At 41.3% G+C, this 22668-nt stretch overlaps 1 protein-coding gene across 1 annotated transcript in view; it reads left to right on the top strand.

Moving 5' to 3' along the window:
• The window catches only part of slc49a4 (solute carrier family 49 member 4), a 45764-nt gene that overhangs the window by 13818 nt on the left and 9278 nt on the right, over nucleotides 1-22668 (top strand). Inside the window, exons 5-8 of the mRNA XM_026143951.1 lie at nucleotides 2802-2910; nucleotides 8265-8332; nucleotides 15867-15994; nucleotides 19492-19674. Of these exons, the coding sequence (XP_025999736.1) occupies nucleotides 2802-2910; nucleotides 8265-8332; nucleotides 15867-15994; nucleotides 19492-19674 (488 nt within the window). The remainder of the gene's footprint in view (nucleotides 1-2801; nucleotides 2911-8264; nucleotides 8333-15866; nucleotides 15995-19491; nucleotides 19675-22668) is intronic.

The following is a 22668-nucleotide window of genomic DNA, read 5'->3' as shown; positions in this document are numbered from 1 at the left end:
GCAGCTTTGAGACTCCTTTGGAAATATTTCATCCCCAGCAGGAAGTGGAGAGGAGAAAAAACTTACCAATAGATGGTGTCTGCCTGCTTGCATTTGGTTATCTAAGTAAGCTCATCTTTAGAGGGGAAAAAAATGCATGGATATGGATTTCCTGTTGTTGTGGCAAGGTTAATGAAAAGGGTGCTAATAGGAAAAGCAGGGGGAGTACTTTGTCACAGGGCTTTTATGACTGTCCCTACATACTCTGTCCAAGGCCAAACCGCTTCATACTGCTTAAGATGAGACAAGCCGTCTGCAGCTGAGAGACTGGCGGCGTTTGTTTTTTCATGTATAATCAAAGCATTCTTCCAATAAAGCGATTCATTGTGTGAGGTTCACCGGTGTCAGGAAAGGGAAGGGCTGTGGATTTGTTTACAGCAACACTACTTTGGCCGTACAGGTAGTTTGTCCTGGGAAGTTCTCTCTCTGTAGTTTGTGTGTATTCGTGAACTTTGTCTGCATTTGAAGCATATGGGCGATGCCGGCCTCAAAGTGTTATCCAGATGTCCCTGCTTGATACCGTTCAGGATGCTGGCTGCATTATAATAAAGCAGGGGCAGAATAAATGTAAGAGTTACCGGTGTCCATAAACCAACAGCAGGAGAAGAAAACAACAACAATCTGTGAATCTGCTTCCAGCCCTGCCTCATTTGTCAGACACTGAGTGATTCTAATCACATTGTTTGGGTTGAGGATGTGGCTCTGATTTTTAAATCACCATGTCACCTCACTGGGCGAAGGTGATTAGTGTGGGTGTTTGTGCTCCAAGTGATTGTATTTGACTTTCATGTGATTGGAGAGGTGTTATATATTCTAAATGGATCAACTTTGAGTGTATATTGGGCACACATACATAAATGCACATACACTTTATTAATTTTCTCCCTTTTTGCAAACAGTTCACTGTGAGCTAAACTGCTTGTGTCAGCCTCATGTCTGCTGTAGCATTTAGATTCCTGCTGCTGCAGTTTGATTCCAGTGAACTGATGAACGGTTATTATCTACAAATGGATTTACCTCAAATCAAAGATGCATTTATAGCTTTTAATTTTGAGCAATTGTTACAGTTTTTTTTTTAAAAACAATTAAACATGGTTTTGCAGCTAATGAAACAATAAATGCACACACTAGTGGCTCACGTGCACTTAACTATAACCTCAAACCCCGTCACATTTGTGATTAATTGCAAACGAGTGGCTGTCTTTGAGGAGTTTACAATTAAAAGCAATCCATTTTTCTTTTTCTTTTAAACCACATTGTTATGCAGTGACAGACATAACAGTATCAAAGATCTGACTTTCATTAGAGAGTGGAGTAATAACAATAGATGGTTTAACAGCAACTGTGTAAAAATGTGTTTACACTGTTTTCTCATGAGAGTACCTGAAATGTAAGATGGCAAACGCAGGAAGGCTCTTATAGGTTTGCTATTGAAACAGGTTCATGTGATAGAAAGTGTTCCAGCTATAACAGCAGTCACTGGTTGCAGTCATTATTTTTATTGCCATATGGACAATTTATAATTGAGTCATTGAACGAGTACATGTCACACACTGTTAAGCTTTACAGTGCAGTGCCAAGAATTCAGAGTGATCATTCAAATTCCTAATTCTGAGTTTTTGGTCCTTATTTTAGATCCTTTAGCTTAATGTTGGCAGCTTCCCACCAGTGTTCATGTTGCTTCTTATCTCTCTGTCTCTGTGCTCTGAACAGGGATGGGTTTTCTGTTGTGACAGGCACAGGGAGATGAGCCAAAGTGGTGTGCCTGTGTGTGCTGTGTATTATCCATGTTGTGAGGACAAAATCTGTTTGCGTAATCACATTGTGGGGGGTGCGGGGCGCGCTCACAACTGTTTAGTGGAATAGGAGCAAGTTGCAGTAATGTTGGTCAGTAAATCTGTGAGTGAAGATTGAGTAAGGTTGGCAAGTAGCAGGAGTAGTTTGTGCTAGTTGTCACTGTCTGGCACAATTTCAATGAACCGCTGGGCGTTTACAGTTGGGGCTAGCATTAAGTTTAGTCTGGGACAAGTGTTGGAGGCAAGTATATAATGTTAGACACAGGATTTACAGAATGCATTAATGTCAGTGAGTACCCTGACAAAGATAGAAGCACTTGAGTGCGTGTGGCTGTGCGTGTCAGGTGGGATGACAGCTGATGGCAGACCTCCAGACATCAATGAACAGGACAGGAAAGACACACCACGTTATGCTGCTTTCATTGTTTCATCTCGGGCCGCTGCTGCTGGGATGTAGGCTGTAATTGGAGGCGGCATTATGCATTCATGCAATTAGTAACATTTAGTGCTTGGATTATAATTATGAACCCCTCAGTGATTCTGCAGAGGATATCCTTTCAATTAAATCAAGTGACCAAGCTCTCACATTTATATGCAGAAGTCTTTAGAGGTACACGAATAAATATCAGATAATCATCTGTTTTTGCTAAAGTAAGAGTGGAGGTAGGAGTAATACACCAATACGCAATTAATATACTATTTATTTTAGGACTGAAATAAACCCAGATGCTTTCAAGGTATGAAAGATCTGGATAACTGCATGTTAAATTGTAGCATTCAGTGAGATACTATCTCTCATTAATTAGTACATACTGTAAACACTTTTGGTCTCAAATCTTTTTCTTTTTCCCAAGATTACATTGATAGATTCTACAAATGTGCTGAAATTTCTGTCTGGAGGCTGGATGATGTATAGTATAATATAGTTTGTTTTCTTGTGATTGACATGTTTAATGTCTCTTTCAGCAATCTGCGGTTCCTGATGATAGCACTGGCCTATGCAGTCCCCACAGGAGTGATTGCTGGCTGGTCGGGCGTCCTCGACATGGTTCTTACACCAGCCAAAGTCAGCCAGGTATGGCACAAATGCGCACACACAGGATAACATACTGCCTTTGCACCAGCTTCAGTAAAGTGAAGTACCTCAAAGCATTCAGTAAGAGGCTGTTTCTTCAGATTTCATTTTTTTTCCAGTGCCCTTTTGAAAGAACAGGTCAGTACTGGTGTTTTGACTGCCTTTTGAGGAAAGTGTGGAGACGAGGTCGGCATTTTTCCTGCATAACAGACTAGTTTTCATCTGGGTTACCCTTTAGGTGGGTGAACTGCAAAAAAATATGTATGAATATTTGTATTTCTCTTATTTGACTAGGTAAGTAGTCAGTTTTCATCCACCTGTGTCTATAATTTGAAAAGCTTTTCACACATGCGGCCCACTGAGTGGAACAATGGGGCGAACAGCTGGGGTCCTTTCTCTTGTTCTCATTGTTGCATCTTGAAATATATCTCAGATGTTCTTCCTGCCAGTAAACTGTAAAGTCTGTTATTATCAAGATGATGCACTGAAATGACATTACACACATAGAACACATGATGATATTCAAGACTGAGAAGTATATTTTGATGTGGAAGGAATTCTGACGTTTGAATTCTAAAGAACCCGTTTGCAAGCCTGTATTAATCCACTCTTGTGCAGGAATAAATACACACTGTCACTCCCCATGTGAAACCTAAAAATAACCAAATATGATCACATATTTTGATTTGGTGCTGTCTTTTTCTGTTTTGCACTTATTGAGCCTACACATAGCTGCGTCTTTTGTGAAGGGCACAATCGATTGAAAATCGCTATCCGCATGCCTGCCAGCCATCTTCCATTTGAGACAGAAAAACAGAGTAATTTTGAGTGGTGCAGCTTGGAGGAAGGAAAAAAGCTCTGGATGGTTTGCATCTTCCAGGTCTCAACACAGCAGCATGTCAAAAGGCAAAGGAAGCATCTTTTCAAGGTTATCGCCAGACAGGTGCTGCTGGAGAGGAGATCACACGCAGCAGAGCGGGGGATGAAACACTTCTTGTCACACCCTCTACATTATACCTCTGTCAAGAGGAAGCAGGGCGCATACCAAATTGTTCTTAGATTTCATTTGTTCTAAAAAGATTTTTTTTTCTCTCAAATTCTTTTTATCCATGACATTTGAAAACACAAAAAGTATGTTGCAGTGAGATGAGCTATCCCTTGGGTATAAAAGTTGAGCTTAAAAATAAATGAAACGATGTGCGTGGTGCAGTACGAATGCAACTGAAGCTTTGTTCTTTGGGTGTGGAGACATTGAAGTCAAGTTGAACTAAGGAAAAGCAAATACTGCATTTTATTTTGTTTTAGCTTAAGATGCACCCACAGATCCCAATCGCAGCTCTAGCTTATCTTGTTTTTCTGTGTGTTTTAAACTTTGACTGTCACATCCAGAGACGGTGCAGACAGATGCTGTGCTGGGAGTAAAATAGGCATTATATAAATGCAAGCTCTCATCTAATTAGATCTTTTTCTTCTTTCCCCAAGCACCAATGCATTTGCACTGGAATTTTTGTTTAAGTGCAAACTTTTCCCTTTGCATTTGCCTTCAGCTCTTACTGACATTTTAAAATGAACAAAGCATTAATAGCAAAAGAGAAATTTCCTGTTAATTTCTTCTTGCTTTGCAATGATTTGCTCATGTTGGTGCAGGTTTACTCACGAACACATGTTTACACCTTTGCTTTACTGCGGAATCATTTTCTGAATCCACGTCTGGTTGAAATTGGATGTAATGGCTCATCAAACAAATGTTAATATTAGACAAAGATGACCAGATGAGATGCAAAATGCATCATTCAGTTGATGATTTAATTTGAGTGAAAAAAGGTTATCACAAACCGATGTGGAAGTAATTGCCACCTAAACCTAGTAACTGGGTGTGCCAGCCTTGGCTGCAGAACAGCATTCAGTCATTTGCATTGCTGTGGAGGAAATTTTGCTCAGTCTTCTTTGCAGAATTCTTTTTATTCATCCACGCTGGAGGGGTTTCCAGCATAATATTTGTTTTTTAGCGGTTTCTCTAGATCAGGGGTGCCCAATCCCGGTCCTCGAGAGCTACTATCCTGCAGCTTTTAGATGCATCCCTACTCCAACACAGCTGAATCAAATGGTTTGATCTCTTCAGCATGCCATCATGTTTGGCAAAGGCCTGATAACAAGCCATTCATTTGATTCAGGTGTGTGGGAACAAGGATGCATCTTAAAGCTGCAGGACGGTAGCTCTCGAGGACCGGGATTGGGCACCCCTGCTCTAGATCATGGCTTGATGTGTTGCTTTTTAAATTTTTAATCGTTTGGCCTACTTCACTTTGTCAGTTTGACAGATTCTATTTGATGGATGTCTTGATTCAGCAGGTGTGATATTAATCATGCCTGGGTGTGGCTGGTGAAATTTATTCAGTTAAGTCAGATGATTTATCGTAGGTTTGGATAGCTCCCCCCCCCCCCCCCCCCCCCCCCTCCATTAATACATGAAATCCTCGTTCAAAACTACATTAAAAAAAATTATTTTTGTCTAAAATAAAATGTATTTGATCTTTAATGTGTGACAAATGTGCGTAAATGAAATCAGGAAGGGGCAAATCCTTTTTTCACTGCACCGTTTTTCAAATTCTATTTTCACTTCTTTTTCTTTTCTAGTGCACACATTTGGTAACTCAGTTCTGCTGCTGATTCATGCAGTCATTTATCCTTGGTGTGTTTCAAGACCTAACCTCATCTCTCCTCCTCCTCCCTCTCTCTGTCAGCATTTTTCTTACACATGCTTCTTCGGGGTCCTTTTCTGAAATAAAGATGCTTCTGTCATCTGTTTCCGCAGCTAGCCACCCAGCCTGAGTGAGAGGTGACCATGAGTGCCGTGAGGCAGTAAGAGCAATCAGTTGTCACTGGATTAGACAAATGTTGATGTCTCTTTTCTTTTTTTCCCCTCTCCCCCAGAGTCTATTGGAAATACAAACATGTTCTTGTCCCACAGCAGAGTGTCTGAAAAACTAATAAAGAAATAAAACATGAAGGCGAACAAAACATGCTCTGCAAGTGACAAAGACTGTTACAGCACCTAGCCAGCTCTCTGGTCTCAGTCGTCATGCTGTTTTTTTTATGACTTCATGAAATACGACCTAGAAGTGATGTTTAACGACTTACAAGGATTGATTGAGTAAATGACTGGAAGAGGGGCAGAGGCACACGGGGATCTGTTGGCAGGGAAATGACACAGCATGTGGTGATTTGACTGGAGCCCGACTAGGAAACTCACGTTTTCATGTTTGTTTGGTTTATATGCGAGTCTTAAAAATATGCGTGAAATTACTGACGCTCTTAGAACATAGTGTGCACATACAATCACCCCAGGAGGGAAGAAAATGACAAACTCCACCGAGGCCTTGTATCTTCCAGCGAGCAAATACAAGTCAGCAAGTCATGCCTCAATATATTTCCATACTGACACGGTGTGTGCTGTGTGGCCACCCAGAAAAGAGATTGAGACAACAAAATTTGTGTTGTTTTTTATCTTTTGTAAAAAACTCATGTCAGTGGTTGAATTGCCATTCTTTTCAATTTTGTACCTGCAAATGGGCGCTCTCTTCAAATGCAATCACGCCGCAGTTTCTGTGCCTCTCCACTGTGATTGTTTGTGGTAGGAAATGGGAGTTGGGGTGATACTAGGACAAGAGCCATCGAAACGCAAAAGGATGAGAAAAGTAAAAATGGTCACCTATTCTATTATAACAAGGGTGTGTATTTCTGGAATTTGGATACTAGATGCACAGGGGAAGCGCCAAACGTCCGATGCTAAGGATGCCATTTGAGCTCTAGAGGGGAAATGTGCTAAACCTGCAGATACAAGTATCATCACAATCCGTAGGTCTCGGGAAATGGGTGCTTTAGTGCTTCAGCTCATCAGTTTTTAATGGAGACCCATTTAGAATGCAGATTGCGTCCTGCTTCTTTTAGTAAGATTAGTTTTTCTTTTTCTTTTTCTTTTTTTTTTTTTAATACCAATACACAACCACTGGGAGTTTTGAAGCACTTTTTAACATGTTCTGCCTTCACATAAAACACTTCTCAGCATTAAACACTGCTTTGTGGATTTTTAGGATTATACGAAGAGATTCAGCATTAGCACAACATGCCACTTCTTCTCAGAGGATCAGGTTTATGACAAGCGATCAAGAGAGAAAACAGAAACAAACACATTAACATGATATGGCTTTCTCCATCCTAACTGCAGTCGTCGCCAGCTTATTGACACAGTCACAAAATAGCAGACATGATTAAGCTTCAGGCTTGGCCTTTTAAAGGATCCAAGCACTGAGAATGCTGCAGTTAATTAACTCTCCACCCACACATGAAACATAGTAATTTGTATCTTTTGAATTGAAATGGCTTGGCATGCAATTTGTGTTTAGCTCCCTGAACTGGCGCACAAACTGATGTGACATACACCATAGAAAATCCTAGCATCAGTGCTGCACGGCCTACATGGAAGATAAACAGCAATTATAGGTGCTACAGGGTTGTGGGTGTTTTGATTTATAATATATATTTTTAGATCTTTTTTATTTACTTGGGGAGTACAGTTCACCTCTCTGTGCTGCTTCAGGCTATGCAAACATGAGATGAGTGCCTTTCCATTGATCTTCACTGCTTCACAGAAGGCTGGCCCACACAAAACTCTGATCAAATATAATGGCATTTTGGCATGCATCACTTGTAAGCTAGAATCGGTCTACACTTAATAACTTTGATAGTCCACTTTTCTTCATCGTGAACTTTCTTGACAGATTGGTGCAGAGTGTGATTAAGCAGAAAGCATCAGGTCCTGCTTTAGATTCAGCTTCCTCGCTGAATGATCTACCATCTGAATTTGACTTAATGAAAGTTATTGTCAATAGAAGACTTATGAGAACCAAACGCATTTATTGGCACTTTGACTTTTCCTGTGAGTGTGTGAGAGAGAGAAAGGGAGGCGTGCTGTATTTTACCTCTTATTGATTCTGTGGCAGTCCCTTGGTCAAAGTGTCCTTTCTTCTGACTGTGTGTGTGTGTGTGTGTGTGTGTGTGTGTGTTGACTTTCATCCTGGAAAATAAAGAAAGGACAGCAAGCTTTGCGCACGCACACACACTCATGCAACATTGCCAACCCTGGCAATTTACCGGACACGGTGATTGGCAGGCCTTCACAGTCTTCAGGCACTTAGAGCCTGCTCTCTGTCTAGCTCTGTCCTCAGTCATGGACTGCATGTTGAACAGGGTGTATGCTTTTCTGTTTCTGTTCTTTTCTCTTGGCTTCTCTCCCAAACCACCACCTCATTTTCCTTTGTTTTCTTTCTTTCTCTCTCTCTTTTTAAACACAGGTGGATGCAGGCTGGATTGGTTTCTGGTCGACCGTTGGTGGATGTGTGTTCGGAGTGGCAATGGCCCGGTGAGTTATGCCATCCTTTTTGTGTGTGTCTGTGCCACTCTGACTACTGAATGTGGATTAAAAGTGAAGCTGTACTTTAACACTGCATTGACATTATGAGTGAAAATATTACAAGTCTGCTACACTGTCAAAAAGACCTGCCATGAAGTGTTGGTGTAAATGTGCTGTGCATGTGTGTATGCATGCAAGGATGAAAGAATGATGGTGGATGCTTCACTCCATCACTTAAGTGCTGAAAAACTGTTGAGAGCAGTGCAACTTTGACTATTTATTTTTTTTATTGTCAAGCCCATCATGAGAGCGACAGTTGGTAGCTTCATATTACTGGCTTTCATTGGAAATGACTCGTAACCATTGACTGATCACTGCGTAAGACTTCACACGTTCAGACTGTAATGACCTGTCCATGTTTAGACCAATTCAATTTTATTTATATAGCGCCAAATCACAACAAAAGGCGCCTCAAGGCGCTTCATAGATACAGAGAAAAACCCAACAATCATATGACCCCCTATGAGCAAGCACTTTGGCGACAGTGGGAAGGAAAAACTCCCTTTTAACAGGAAGAAACCTCCGGCAGAACCAGGCTCAGGGAGGGGCGGGGCCATCTGCTGTGATTGGTTGGGGTGAGAGAAGGAAGACAGGATAAAGACATGCTGTGGAAGAGAGACAGAGGTTAATAACAGATATGATTCAATGCAGAGAGGTCTGTTAATACATAGTGAGTGAGAAAGGTGACTGGAAAGGAAAAACTCAATGCATCATGGGAATCCCCCGGCAGTCTACGTCTATTGCAGCATAACTAAGGGAGGATTCAGGGTCACCTGGTCCAGCCCTAACTATATGCTTTAGCAAAAAGGAAAGTTTGAAGCCTAATCTTAAAAGTAGAGATAGTGTCTGTCTCCCGAATCCAAACTGGAAGCTGGTTCCACAGAAGAGGGGCCTGAAAACTGAAGGCTCTGCCTCCCATTCTACTTTTAAATACTCTAGGAACAACAAGTAGGCCTGCAGAGCGAGAGCGAAGTGCTCTAATAGGGTGATATGGTACTACAAGGTCATTAAGATAAGATGGGGCCTGATTATTTAAGACCTTGTATGTGAGGAGCAGGATTTTGAATTAAATTCTGGATTTAACAGGAAGCCAATGAAGGGAAGCCAAAACAGGAGAAATATGCTCTCTCTTTCTAGTCCCTGTCAGGACTCTTGCTGCAGCATTTTGGATTAGCTGAAGGCTTTTCAGCGAGTTTTTTGGACATCCTGACCACTGATGTGTAACACATGTCCCTGCTGCACCTTCTAATAAACCTCTCAAATAACCAAACTACATGGACCAAGCAACAATCTCACCCATGTTATGTCACTTTTGCATTGTGTAATAACTTAATTAACTTAAAGTGTGAGTCTGCTGATTCCAGAGCTGAACTAGTTTTAGCGTTTCTGATTTTAAATGGCATTCAGTCTGTTTATCAAATTAAAACTCAATAGAATCAGTGAGGCGTCAAATTAGAAAATAAACATTTACTGTGACCCCTCATTTTACATTTGCACGCCTTCTTCACAGCTGAATCTGACACATTCATACATCTGAATACAGAGTTGCAGATAGATGGATAGAGACACTCAGTCATTCCTAATCTGGGCGTCAGGTCCACCAAAGCAGAATAAGTTGTGGCATCAGGAGATGATCGGTGAATTTAAAAAAACCCACACACATTTCTGTCTTGCAAATTTCATTCCTTAAACATAAAATTGAACATAAAGCTATACACACCTCACAGATTCATGGAGTTTATGATGATTTGATCTCAAGAGAAAAGACAATGCTGTGTTTGCCAAAAGCCAAAGAGTAGGGAACGATTTATATGGTGATGAAGGTTAAGCAGATACACTGAACCCCACTTGAACATTATTTGCATATTTAAAAGAAATGGTAAAATGGAGCCTGGATAAAGTGCACGTGTATTTTTACTTATTTGTTTAATGTAGTTCAATACTAGCTGGAGAGTTGGCAAATGGAATAACATAATGCAAAAAGATTTTGTGAACAAAGTGTTTCTTTATTCAGGAAGCAATGAAATAATCAAGTGTTCTTCGTGAGAACTTTAGTTGCACCTATTCTATATAAAAGGCATATTTAAAAAGTGTTGCCTGTGAATGTTTTTCATTGTGTTAATCACTCTGTTCACTTGGTCTTTGCGTACATATTATATGTTGATGTGTACACCTGCCACTTGCAAGGCTGTATTGTTTCTAACAATGTTAATAATTAATAAATATCATAAAGAACAGTGAAGGTTGATTTGAGGTAAAAATAGGAGCCGCTCTTGCTCCTCTCTCATCTGCTCCCTTTTAATATATGATCTGAGTGCAGCGATGCTGCAATAGAGCGAGGGAAATTGATGCTAATGCAGCTACCACTTCACCTCCAGTGTTGGATCGGGAGCCACGCTATGAAGACAAAGTGTGGACTCTGCAAAAGGAAGGGACTCATTCGTGTCTGATAGATGTATATTTGTCGTAGGCTGAGGTGCAATCAGCACTACCAAGCAGATCCAGTGTTTTCTTTAAGTTGTAATCAGGGAAATGAGCCTATAACTCCCGCTGTTAATCAATGAAGCTGTTTGCTGCATTAGGTGAAAGTATATGTAAACAGAACTGTTGAGTTATTGGCGTTGATTGCAATAGTCTTGGAGTCAGTGGATGCATAATTAGTCTTTCTTTGATGCAACAGTTGATGGGTAAATGAAATTCCTCCAACCGCTCCTGTGTCATTTGGGTTGGGTTGTCTTGGGGCTTGATCGTGTGAAAGTGACTGAATATAACTTAAGTTCATCCACTGAACGACGGTCTTGTGGTTGGTTGTGGTGAACACTGGATATCCGTTCATCCATCCAAAGTTTATTCATCTGTAGTTGGTAATGATTAATCTACCTGTTGAACTGCTGCTGTAAATCCAGAAAGATTCACATTGAAAACAGAAGAAACGCAGCAATTCTTTTGTAGCTTTGTTTTGTCTGTGCAAGTGCTGGAGTGAGGTAAGTGGAGAGATAATTTTGTAGTCGCTGACAGATTATTAGAAAAGGTCTCAATTTTTATTGGAAAGGTCTGAAACAATCAAGCCTGGAGAATGAGTGGAGTCTTTTGGTGAGCTCGGTGAGCTACTGTACTTTTTATCTGAATGGAAAGATGATATGAATATTTGTCTGCAGCACATAAATGATCCTGGTTGGAGGACAGCTTTAGAACTGGGAAGATAATAGGACCTGTACAAATGTGCAGTTGCCCTTGTTTGAAGTATGAAGTAAAAGCAGGAGACGATTGTTTAACTTGAGTGTCCTAAAGTTTCATTTCTACAACAAAGAAACTTCATCTAACAAAAAACAGCACAGCAGTGCCCTTCAGTGCTGCGGAAACCCAGAAAATATGTTAGATCTCGCTTTGTTTACCAGATATGAGAAGGAAAACCAAGTCCTTTTAAAAATGTTATGGCTTCCTGTGTTACCAGTAAAATAATGGCCCATTCTTTTGACTTAAAGTGAGTCAGACGAATGATATTGCACCTTCAAGCTTTGATGATGATGCCAAGAATGGTATGCATGCTGGTATGTTTTATTAAGAGGAATTATTGATGAATCATCCTCATGCGTGAATGATACATTATAGCCATAATTCTACATGTGCGCCATAATGATGAAGAAAAGTGTATTCTTTTTAGACTCCCCTGCAGTGTGCACCATGGTGTTGCATGACAGGAAGCTGGTATTCGCATGCAATACTTCCAGTCAACAGGCTCACAGGCCTTTGGGATTTTAGCTCCTAGATACCATCTAGGAGCTAAAATCCATTCTTTGATTGGAAAAATGTTTCTCCAGAAGAAGAAATTACTTTTAAATTTATTAAATTCTTTTTCCATTTCCCCAAAACTCTCTATTCCCCCTTTCTGTTTTTACTTTTTTTTTCATCAACTTGCTGCATCACAGCATCATTAGATAAATTCCCAGGAAAGATTGTGCTAATGAACAGAACAATCTCTGTCCCTTGTCTCACCCGCTAGCAGCCCTTAAGTTGTTAATGTCAAGTTGTAGCTTATTATACGCCACCAGCCGTCCCTCTCCCTTTAGTCAGCACTCTGCGTGCCAGTCGCGAGCACAGTTTGCCGCAGGGAGCAGGAAATGTTCTTCTTTAAATGCTGTTTTGCTGCAGGTGTTGCAGTTTCACATTTAAAGTGCTACTACTGCTTAGCTAAATTTCTTTGGGTGTCAGCACAAGCCCTTTGCCAAAAAATAAATGAATAAATAAAAATCATACACAGGCTCGTGCAAACATTGCGCTCCCTGTGTCTTGGCTCAGTGGATGTTTGAATGGCAGGGACCTCGATCCAGCAGGTTCAATTAGCAGTGGTAGCTTCTCCGAGGTGTGGCCCCCGTCATGAAAACATTTGACAAACAATCTGGCATCTGTTTAATTGTCTGGCCCAGACAGATGCTGATTGGACGACAGCGCCACGACACTGCACACTATTTTTATTTATTTATTTTCCTCCAGATTGAGGAGAGTGGAAAGAATAACTAACAAGCTTCACTCATTATTTCCCCATTACAAGCTCTGGGGAAAAAGGGGGGGCGAGGGGTGAATACGAAGGAGGTGGCAGAAAACAGAACCAGGTTATTCTCCTTCACATCACGGAGGTCTGAGCTGGAAAATACTCCAATAGAGCAAACGCAAATGAGTATCAGCTGCGGCCTAATTTGTTTTCCCTTCAAACGAGAACAATCTGTGATTGCGTGTTGGTCATCATATCATATCGTTCTTTTCTTTTTTCTTTTGCAGGATGTCTGCTCCTCACTAAAAACGTAGACGGGCCTAAATTATACTAATGATGATATTTCATCATTCCCTGCAGGCACCGGGGAGCAGAAAATGGAATCTGATTCTACATGACTTAAATGATGCTATCTTTATGGCCAATAAATCCTGTTAGGGGAGTGTAAAAGATAGGCTTTTAATTCTGACTTTACCTCATGAGATGACATGACCCTCTTTACTCTGTGAGTAGTGCAACAGTTATATCTTAATCTTATTTAACAAATCCAATGGAAGTGGCTCTTTCATGCGTCATATGTGACAACCTCGTTCCCATGAATGTGACGTATAGTTCCACTTATACAAGAAGTTGTAGTGATTTATTTATTTATTTTTGTTAATTTTAATTGAATTAAAATTTTAAATGCAGTTGTATATTTTTGGTTTTTAACAGCACGCTAAAATATTAGCAAAATGTTAATGTGTGCGGGTTCAACTCAAAATATCTTTCAAGTTCTTTTGACTTCAAGAACGCAGTGTAATGTTTACTATTTGTATTTGATTTTTGCATGATAATGGAGTTCTGTGACGAAGATCAATAAATTACTGTATATAGGTTTTAAACACAATTTTATCTGCTTGTAATTTTTGAAGAGTAAAGGAAGGAACAGCTCAGTGTTACTGGTCTTACTTCTAAACGAGGACCTCCTTATCTGTCAATACCCCAAAAAATAACAGAAAGAGAGCAGCAAACTAACAACAACAAAAAAAACCCACAAATATAAAAATGAAATGTATAAGGGACTCAGTGTACAGTTAACTATGATAGTGATATAGAGATCTGGTATCAGGTCTTGATAAGCTGGTCATTTTAAATGTTTCCATGTACATTAGAAATGGCTGCCATGCCTTAAGAAATTTGGTGGTTGAACCTGATAGTATATATTTCATCATTTCATCAAGCCACTGTTCATGTGTGGGAGGAGCTTCCTGCTTCTTAAGTATAAGGCGCCTTGCAGTGAGTGAAGCAAAGGACATAGAATTCGAATTTTTTAATTTTGAGAGATTGACGTTTCGAGGTGTCTCTCCAAAGATAGCTGTTAGAGCAGAAGGATCAAATTTAACGTTATATATCTCTGAAAAGGTATTAAATCTAATTTTGAATGAATCCCTGTGTGCTAAAACGTCAGACTGCTCTAAATAATAAATCGTGCAATGCTACTGTAGTGGAGTCCAAAAAATGCAAATTTGATCGACTTTTAAAAAGAAAAACATGGTTTATGATGGGATATTTTTTTATTACTGGTGGCTAACTGTGCACCTCAGTTAGCGACATTTAAACTGACATTCGTGAGTTCAAATTTAAAACGTGTCACTCGCACCATATTGTGCCAATGAGTAACCAAGCTCTTTATCTAGTGGAGTGGGGATCCAGAGGTGTAGTATAGGAAATAAGCTACTTATGGCATTTTAGTCTGAAGGATCAGATTGGATGTAGTACAGGGGAACAGTCTGTGATCCCCTCTGCAATAAGAGATGAGCTCTTGGCTGGTTGCAGACTAAGGATTTCGTCCCTCTCTGGTAGCAGGAGTGGTTGAAGGGTTGTGGATGTGAGCCAGTCAGTGGCAGATGGGTGATGGAGATTTCAGGGGTGTAGCTATGGGTAGAGAATTGTGATCCCCGTGTAGCACCAAGCGCTTGGCCCTCTCGTCTAGCCTGCCGTTGCTATCAGCTCATTCTTGTAAGCAGAAATATGAACCATTTAGTTGGATTTTTTTTTTTCTGAAAAGGCCAACAGAAGGAACCAGGTGTGCATCTTAGCCTCACACAGTGATTTAAAAGACCAAAGGTAAAAATCCAGAGTACAGCTGATTTTCTGTGAATATGGAGATGATATGTAGAGACGATGAGTGACGGCTCATAAAATCCAAAGAGACCATAATTTCATCTAAAAATGCCACCCCGGAACATTCTGAGTAGAGAGCTTCTCATTATCCTTCCAAAGGATGTTTTCCCGCGTCCCCTGGCCCTCGGCAGACTGACAGAACTTCAAAACCTAGTTGAACTAATCAACCATTTTCCAACATGGGTTTTTTATTCTTGCGTTAAGTTCATTGTCAATTTCCGCCCTCCTTCTCTCTCAGCATCTTGTCTGTGAGCAACAAAACAAAAGTAATTAGTGTCTGTCATCGCTAAAGGCTTCTGTAGCTTCATCTAATCTTTCCCATGCATACATATGCATACCCAGAGGAGAAGAGAGGAACCTAATGAACTATGTGGGTTTAGAAAGGGCTACAAAGAGAAACCGCAGAGCTCGAGAGTTTGGGAATGGCCCGATGGCTTGTCTTCCACAATGTAATACAATGTGCATCTCAAGTCTGCCTGCTTAGCTGGTGAGACAAATTGAATCTACTCTTGCAGTAGTGTCTCCTTGTGTAGTGACAAGTGCAACTGATGCACTCAGAAACAAGTGGGAGAAGGAAATGATCTAGCTCTTCTGTGAAACAATGCATGCCTCCAGTAATAGATTATGACACAAGTCGCCGAAGAAACAGACATTGAAAAATTGCATAGATGCTCGTTGTGTTTATGAAGGATGCTCCTTGTTTCTCAAGCAGCTGTCTGTACTCACTTCAGTAGTCTTGAGTGTTTTTTGTCCTTGACATGTTTTACTCTGCTTTTATGTATTTATAGTCCGCCTTTCCCTCCTTTTCCCAATGCATGCGCTCAGATTTGCAGACTCTATCCGCGGGATGCTGAAGCTGATCCTGGTGCTGATGCTGGCAGGAGCCTCACTGGCCTCTACGTGGTTCACACTCACCTGTCTGAGCAGCTATACCCACCTCCCTTCCACTTCAGGTGAGTCCACAGCTGCATAAAATCTATGTATACAGTGAGGCAAAAAAGTATTTAGTCAGCCACCGATTGTGCAAGTTCCCCCACTTAAAATGATGACAGAGGTCAGTAATTTGCACCAGAGGTACACTTCAACTGTGAGAGACAGAATGTGAAAAAAAAATCCATGAATTCACATGGTAGGATTTGTAAAGAATTTATTCGTAAATCAGGGTGGAAAATAAGTATTTGGTCACCTCAAACAAGGAAAATCTCTGGCTCTCACAGACCTGTAACGTCTTCTGTAAGAAGCTTTTCTGTCCCCCACTCGTTACCTGTATGAATGGCACCTGTTTGAACTCATCATCTGTATAAAAGACACCTGTCCACAGCCTCAAACAGTCAGACTCCAAACTCCGCCATGGCCAAGACCAAAGAGCTTTCGAAGGACACCAGGAAAAGTATTGTAGACCTGCACCAGACTGGGAAGAGTGAATCTACAATAGGCAAGCAGCTTGGTGTGAAAAAATCAACTGTGGGAGCAATCATCAGAAAATGGAAGACATACAAGACCACTGATAATCTCCCTCGATCTGGGGCTCCACGCAAGATCTCATCCCGTGGGGTCAAAATGATCATGAGAACGGTGAGCAAAGATCCCAGAACCACACGGGGGGACCTGGTGAATGACCTGCAGAGAGCTGGGACCAAAGTAACAAAGGTCACCATCAGTAACACACTACAACGGCAGGGAATCAAATCCCGCAGTGCCAGACGTGTTCCGCTGCTGAAGCCAGTGCATGTCCAGGCCCGTCTGAAGTTTGCCAGAGAGCACATGGATGATACAGCAGAGGATTGGGAGAATGTCATGTGGTCAGATGAAACCAAAGTAGAACTTTTTGGTATAAACTCAACTCGTCGTGTTTGGAGGACGAAGAATACTGAGTTGCATCCCAAGAACACCATACCTACTGTGAAGCATGGGGGTGGAAACATCATGCTATGGGGCTGTTTTTCTGCCAAGGGGACAGGACGACTGATCCGTGTTAAGGACAGAATGAATGGGGCCATGTATCGTGAGATTTTGAGCCAAAACCTCCTTCCATCAGTGAGAACTTTGAAGATGAAACAAGGCTGGGTCTTCCAACATGACAATGATCCAAAACACACCGCCCGGGCAACAAAGGAGTGGCTCCGTAAGAAGCATTTGAAAGTCCTGGAGTGGCCTAGCCAGTCTCCAGACCTCAACCCCATAGAAAATCTGTGGCGGGAGTTGAAAGTCCGTGTTGCTCGGCGACAGCCCCAAAACATCACTGCTCTCGAGAAGATCTGCATGGAGGAATGGGCCAAAATACCAGCTACTGTGTGTGCAAACCTGGTAAAGACCTATAGTAAGCGTTTGACCTCTGTTATTGCCAACAAAGGTTATGTTACAAAGTATTGAGTTGTATTTTTGTTATTGACCAAATACTTATTTTCCACCCTGATTTACGAATAAATTCTTTACAAATCCTACCATGTGGATTCATGGATTTTTTTTCCACATTCTGTCTCTCACAGTTGAAGTGTACCTCTGGTGCAAATTACTGACCTCTGTCATCATTTTAAGTGGGGGAACTTGCACAATCGGTGGCTGACTAAATACTTTTTTGCCCCACTGTACCTGTGTCACTCGATCTTTATCCAGTGTGGATGGAAACGTCTTCAGTACATGCAGGTCACAATAACAGGTCTCACAGGCTGTACTGTATATCTGCTACATATTCATCAAAACCAATCCATTCATTGATATCAGTGTTTGGGCTGCCTTTTCCAAAGCCAAATCAAAAGGCAGAGCAGCATGTCACCCGAAGCCACTAATTTTAGTCATCATCATCCATCATCATTCTCCAAGCCCTGGAACTGCCACTTAGCCCAGACACTGGCAGTCTGCAGCTGCCAGGCTCCATCCACCTGGCATCTCAAAGAGGGTGGTATGACACTGCAACAAAATCTGCCAAAACCAGTTATTATCCTAGTGTGGGACGGTCACTAGCATTTAAACACCCATAAGCGTAATCTTTGGTTTCTGAGAACAAGCGAAGAAGTTTTAGAGGGAAATGAAATCCTCTATCTGATTTATTACCCATGCAACACAAGTCTGTGGGCCAGAAACCCCAAATTCTAGTATAGTCTGTGTCTATATTCTGTGTTCTTGGGTAGTTGTGATCAATCATGTCTCTTTCCTTCAAGGGATCTTCTTAAACCTGTTAGGAGCTGGTGGCATATAGGCTAATCTTATAACGCGAGGCGCGTGTGCAGCGGCTGCAGCATTTGATTTGAGCTCTTTGGTAGCACTGAAGGAAAAGAATCAGGGGGGACAGCTGCCTTTGATGGCTGCGGCGTGGCGGTTAGATTCCCAGTCACAGGCAGGCAAGTGGGTACGCTGGGCCCTCAGAGGCACTGTGATTAAAGGGACGTGCAGGCTAATGGGGAGCTCGTTTGGACCAGTCTGCTGTGATAAGGGAGATTGAGGGTGCCGTGATGCTCCAGGGGTAACTGCTTAATCTCGCCGCACATCCGCTCTAATACACGTGTTTTACTTTAGGGCCAGCTGAGGTCTGCAGCTGGGACGAGAGTACGCAAGTGCCTAACTTACTGAAACATTTCTGATTGGTCTGCAAAGAAGAACACACAAAAACAAACCTGAATTATATTTTCTTTTTCCCCACTTCAGCACATAAATCAGCAGGTGTGTCCAGTGCGCACGATTCTCATCATGCACAAAGAGCAAACAAGACGAGCTGTTTATTATATGGACATCTGTGCATTTTGGAAGTAGAAAAAGGAATTTTATTTTTAATGTACTGTTGAATCTGTGAAATGAGTTGCATTTTGATTCAGAATGGGAATGAAGTTTTTTGTTACATACATTTATGGAAATGCAAACCAAGCGCATTAAAAACACCACCCAGGCCTTAGTTTCAAGTACATGTACTATTATATTTGCAGGTGCTCAGTGGAGGGTGCAACCTTTAAAGCGGTCCTTTCTAAAGCTGAGCACATAAAGTGGGAATAGAATAACAACACAGTAAGGCAGAAAAACACATTTCAAATTGCAAAACTGCCACATTAAGCTAATCAGTGTGACACTTCAGACCAGGTATAAGTGATGGTGGGCTTGGGGTAGATGTGACTTGTTGTTTGGGTTACAAACTGGCCATTTTCTGTCAATACACCTCCAGTATATTGCTTTTGTTTGTGTTAAATTGCCACCTGAAGAGCTGGCAAATGAAATGTTGTTTTTAGGATGAGGGTTCGTCATAAATCTCAGTGCTGCTGAAAGCAAATGGTAGAGTACGAAGCTGTGGAAGGTGGAATAAATCACTACTGCTGTTCCATAAAGTTGACCAGTATGGCATCCTTTTTTTTTTTTTTTTTTTTTTTTTTAATTTAATTGCTCATTTGAGATTTGAAACCTTCTTTCATCAAAGCTTCCAATTAAACTGTAGCTTATTCTGCCCCACTCTCTGTTTTCACAGCAATCCTGTACACTTCCTGCATCCTGGTTGGCATTTTTATTAACAGCAGTGTTCCGATATTCTTCGAGCTGTTCATTGAGACGGTGTACCCGGTCCCTGAAGGCATCACCTGTGGAGTCGTCACTTTCCTGGGTAACCTCGTCACGGGCCTGCTCCTCTTCTTCCTCACCTTTTACTGTAAAGGTATGCTCAAAACATAAATGCTCATTCGTTCATTTAATGCGCTCATTTTCACCCCTATTCTGCCCTCGTTTAGTGTCATGGGGTAAGAACAACACCAGTTAAAGCACTAATTCGTGTACTTTACGAGGCTCTACGAGCAAAAGTGTAATATAGTAGTCATAACAAACAGTTCTCATCTCTGAGAAAACAATACTGTGTTACTGCTCAACAATCCCCTTATGCTTACTTTGAAAGTCCAGTCGTTGCTACACAGCTAGCCCTGCCTCCGTCTTGTTGACTGGGTGAGCTTGTTGTTGTTGTTGTTGTTGTTGTTGTTGTTGTTGTTGTGGCAGTCCTTGACATCAGCTGCCTCTTTAGTATGTTGTTCTGACAGAACGACTTCAACTCCACCATCTTGGACTGCATGTGGCAACACTAGCCTTTGTTCTGTTCTGGAGCTCCACTGTGATCTCAAGGGTCGGCCTTAGGAGGTGGTAAACACTGGTTTCTGAGGAGAACAAGTACTTCTGTCATCAGCTGCAGGCCAATGCCGAGGAGTTGGAGTTCATTCAGCAGCCCGGATGCTCACTGGAGAGGCATCGGATTACACTGATTGCCTATTTGCTTATAATATATATATGTTACAAAATGATTAAGATATTTGCTCGAGACAACTTTATGAACTCCTTAAACTTATTAGGAAATCACAAAGTGTGTGTGTGCGTGTGCCCCAGTGTGCATGCACATGCTCTTGCCCAGCATGAATAGCATGAAAATCTGATAATTATATCTTCATTAGTGTAGTGGCTTTCAAATGGTGGGGCATGAAGCCTCTGCAGGTGGGGTGCAGACAACCAGGTAAGAAAATGTGAAGCGAAATTAGTTTGCATTTTATTTTTAATATGTGGGGGGTATAAAAACAGAGAAGCGCTGCTGCTGCTGCACCGACCTTTATTCTATTTTGATTCAATTAAGATGAAGTTGAATCCTTTTTTTTAATCATTATTATTATTGTTATTATTATTATTGATATTTGATGGAAAAACTCTGTAGAGAACCTTTTCAGCTTTTGAACAGGGGCACGCCAGAAAGTGTGAAAACTACTGCATTGGTGTACCATCACTAAGAGCAGTTGTAATTTCTCATAATTAGATGACAAGTTGGGTTCTTCTTTCTGTTTTGTTTTTGCTTGCTTTGCCCAGTTTCTACAGTAGCCGAACATTAGCTCCCGAGACGGCGTCATTTTTGACAGCGCGGGGCGAAGGACGGTTTTCTGTTCCTGTAAAGGTTTCTCGCACTTCCCAAAATCTGGAGTTTTCATTGTTTACTAAAATCCATTATAGCCCTATAGACGCAGCAGATAAAAGAGGGAGGGGGGGCAGCAGGAAAATTAGGTTTCTGTGGTGCGATTGACATGTTTAGAACAAAGAGAGAAACTTCCTGCTGAAATTTAGCCAAAGCCTCATCTTTTCGTTGCAGCGTGACAGAGTTTGATATAATAACCTGCGTCTCTTCAACCTTTGTGGTTTTCACAGGAGGAAGTGAAAGTAAAACAAACCCAAAAGTGTGTCTGTGTGTGCTTGTGTGTGTGCGCACATGCATGTATAGGTGCGTGTATTTACAACCACGTGAATGTGTGTGTTGGTGTGTACACGGGACCATGTTTTTCCCTGTGGTCTTTGCCCACCTGCCTTCAGTTTCTCTGTAAGTTTTGTTGTTCAAAGCTCCAATTATCTGCTGTTACACATCCATCACAGACAGGCACTTCTTTCACCCTGTTTGTTTGAATGAATACGATATTTTCAGAAGCCTATAAATATTTATGAGCTTCATTTTCAAAGTCCTTGTGATTGCTCCAAGGCTACTGACAGCGGCTGCCTGAAAACTGCATCTCAATCCTGCCTTCTGGGTTGTTTTGCCAGTGCAGAGGGAATACCAATGTTTGACCAGAGGCCCTCGGGATCCACTAACAAGTACAACAACCAGATCATGAAACCTGCTTGCCTTGCTGGGAGGGGAGGGAAAAAAGGCTGTAGCGTGATACAGATGGCATTATGGGACAATTTCAAGACTTCAGCTAACAGTTTTGATCCCGGGTTAATCTGTAGGTCATATTTGAAAATGGTGAAATGTTGCTGAGGTGAAGTTCACAGCATTTTTTTTGTTTTACTTCTCTTTTCACATTTCCCAAGTGTCAGTAATTTGTTGTGGATTCTTGCTGTGCGGCTGTCATTTTAGGATATTCTTGTTACTTTATGAGCTGAGATGGCCTCCAGCAATTTAAAATGTGTAACTGAAGCACTGCAGTACACTTTCACTGACGTGCAAGTTCCTAGTCCATGTTTGAGCACCTCCTGTCTTCTGAGAAATGATTTTGTCAGTTTTAGTTTACAGAACTAAACGTACCTGCTGCTGTCACAACTTTCTTACCCAGATAGATTAAAAAAAACTCTGAGCTCAGATTGTTTTACTTCCAAGATTACAGCAGCAAAGTAGACATTTGGGACTTCAGTCATCTGATAGAGATGGTTGGATTTTAAATAAAATTTTACAATTCCAATTTATTTGCTATTAGAAGCAGGTTTTCAGTTGCACCAGTAAGTCAGATGAAGTCTTTTCATAGAAGAAAATATGAATCTGTTAGGTTTTTTTTTTTTTTGTTGTTTTTTAAATTAGGATAACTGGTGGAGTGCCTCCCTATATAATCCAGTGATGAAGCGATGACCTGTCCAGTGTGTACTTTATCCACCCTGTGTCAGCTGTTATAGTCTTCAACCACTCTGCAACACTGAGTTGGATAACCAGTTAAAAAAAAAAAAAGATGGATGGAACCGGAAACGTGTCAGTACAGTAGTAAATCATAGATCACACAGAATTGCTTTGGGTAGAGCAGCCGCACACATGGACACACACACTAATCACAAGAGTAGGACTTATAAAGAATACATGCTGTACCCTCTGCTCCACACCCGTCTGCAGCACCTGCTGATGGACTGCTTTGTCTGTGTGTGTGGT

Source organism: Astatotilapia calliptera, chromosome 16 (assembly GCF_900246225.1).
Source record: "Astatotilapia calliptera chromosome 16, fAstCal1.2, whole genome shotgun sequence".
NCBI lineage: Eukaryota > Metazoa > Chordata > Actinopteri > Cichliformes > Cichlidae > Astatotilapia > Astatotilapia calliptera.
This window is presented reverse-complemented; position numbering and strand designations above follow the sequence as displayed.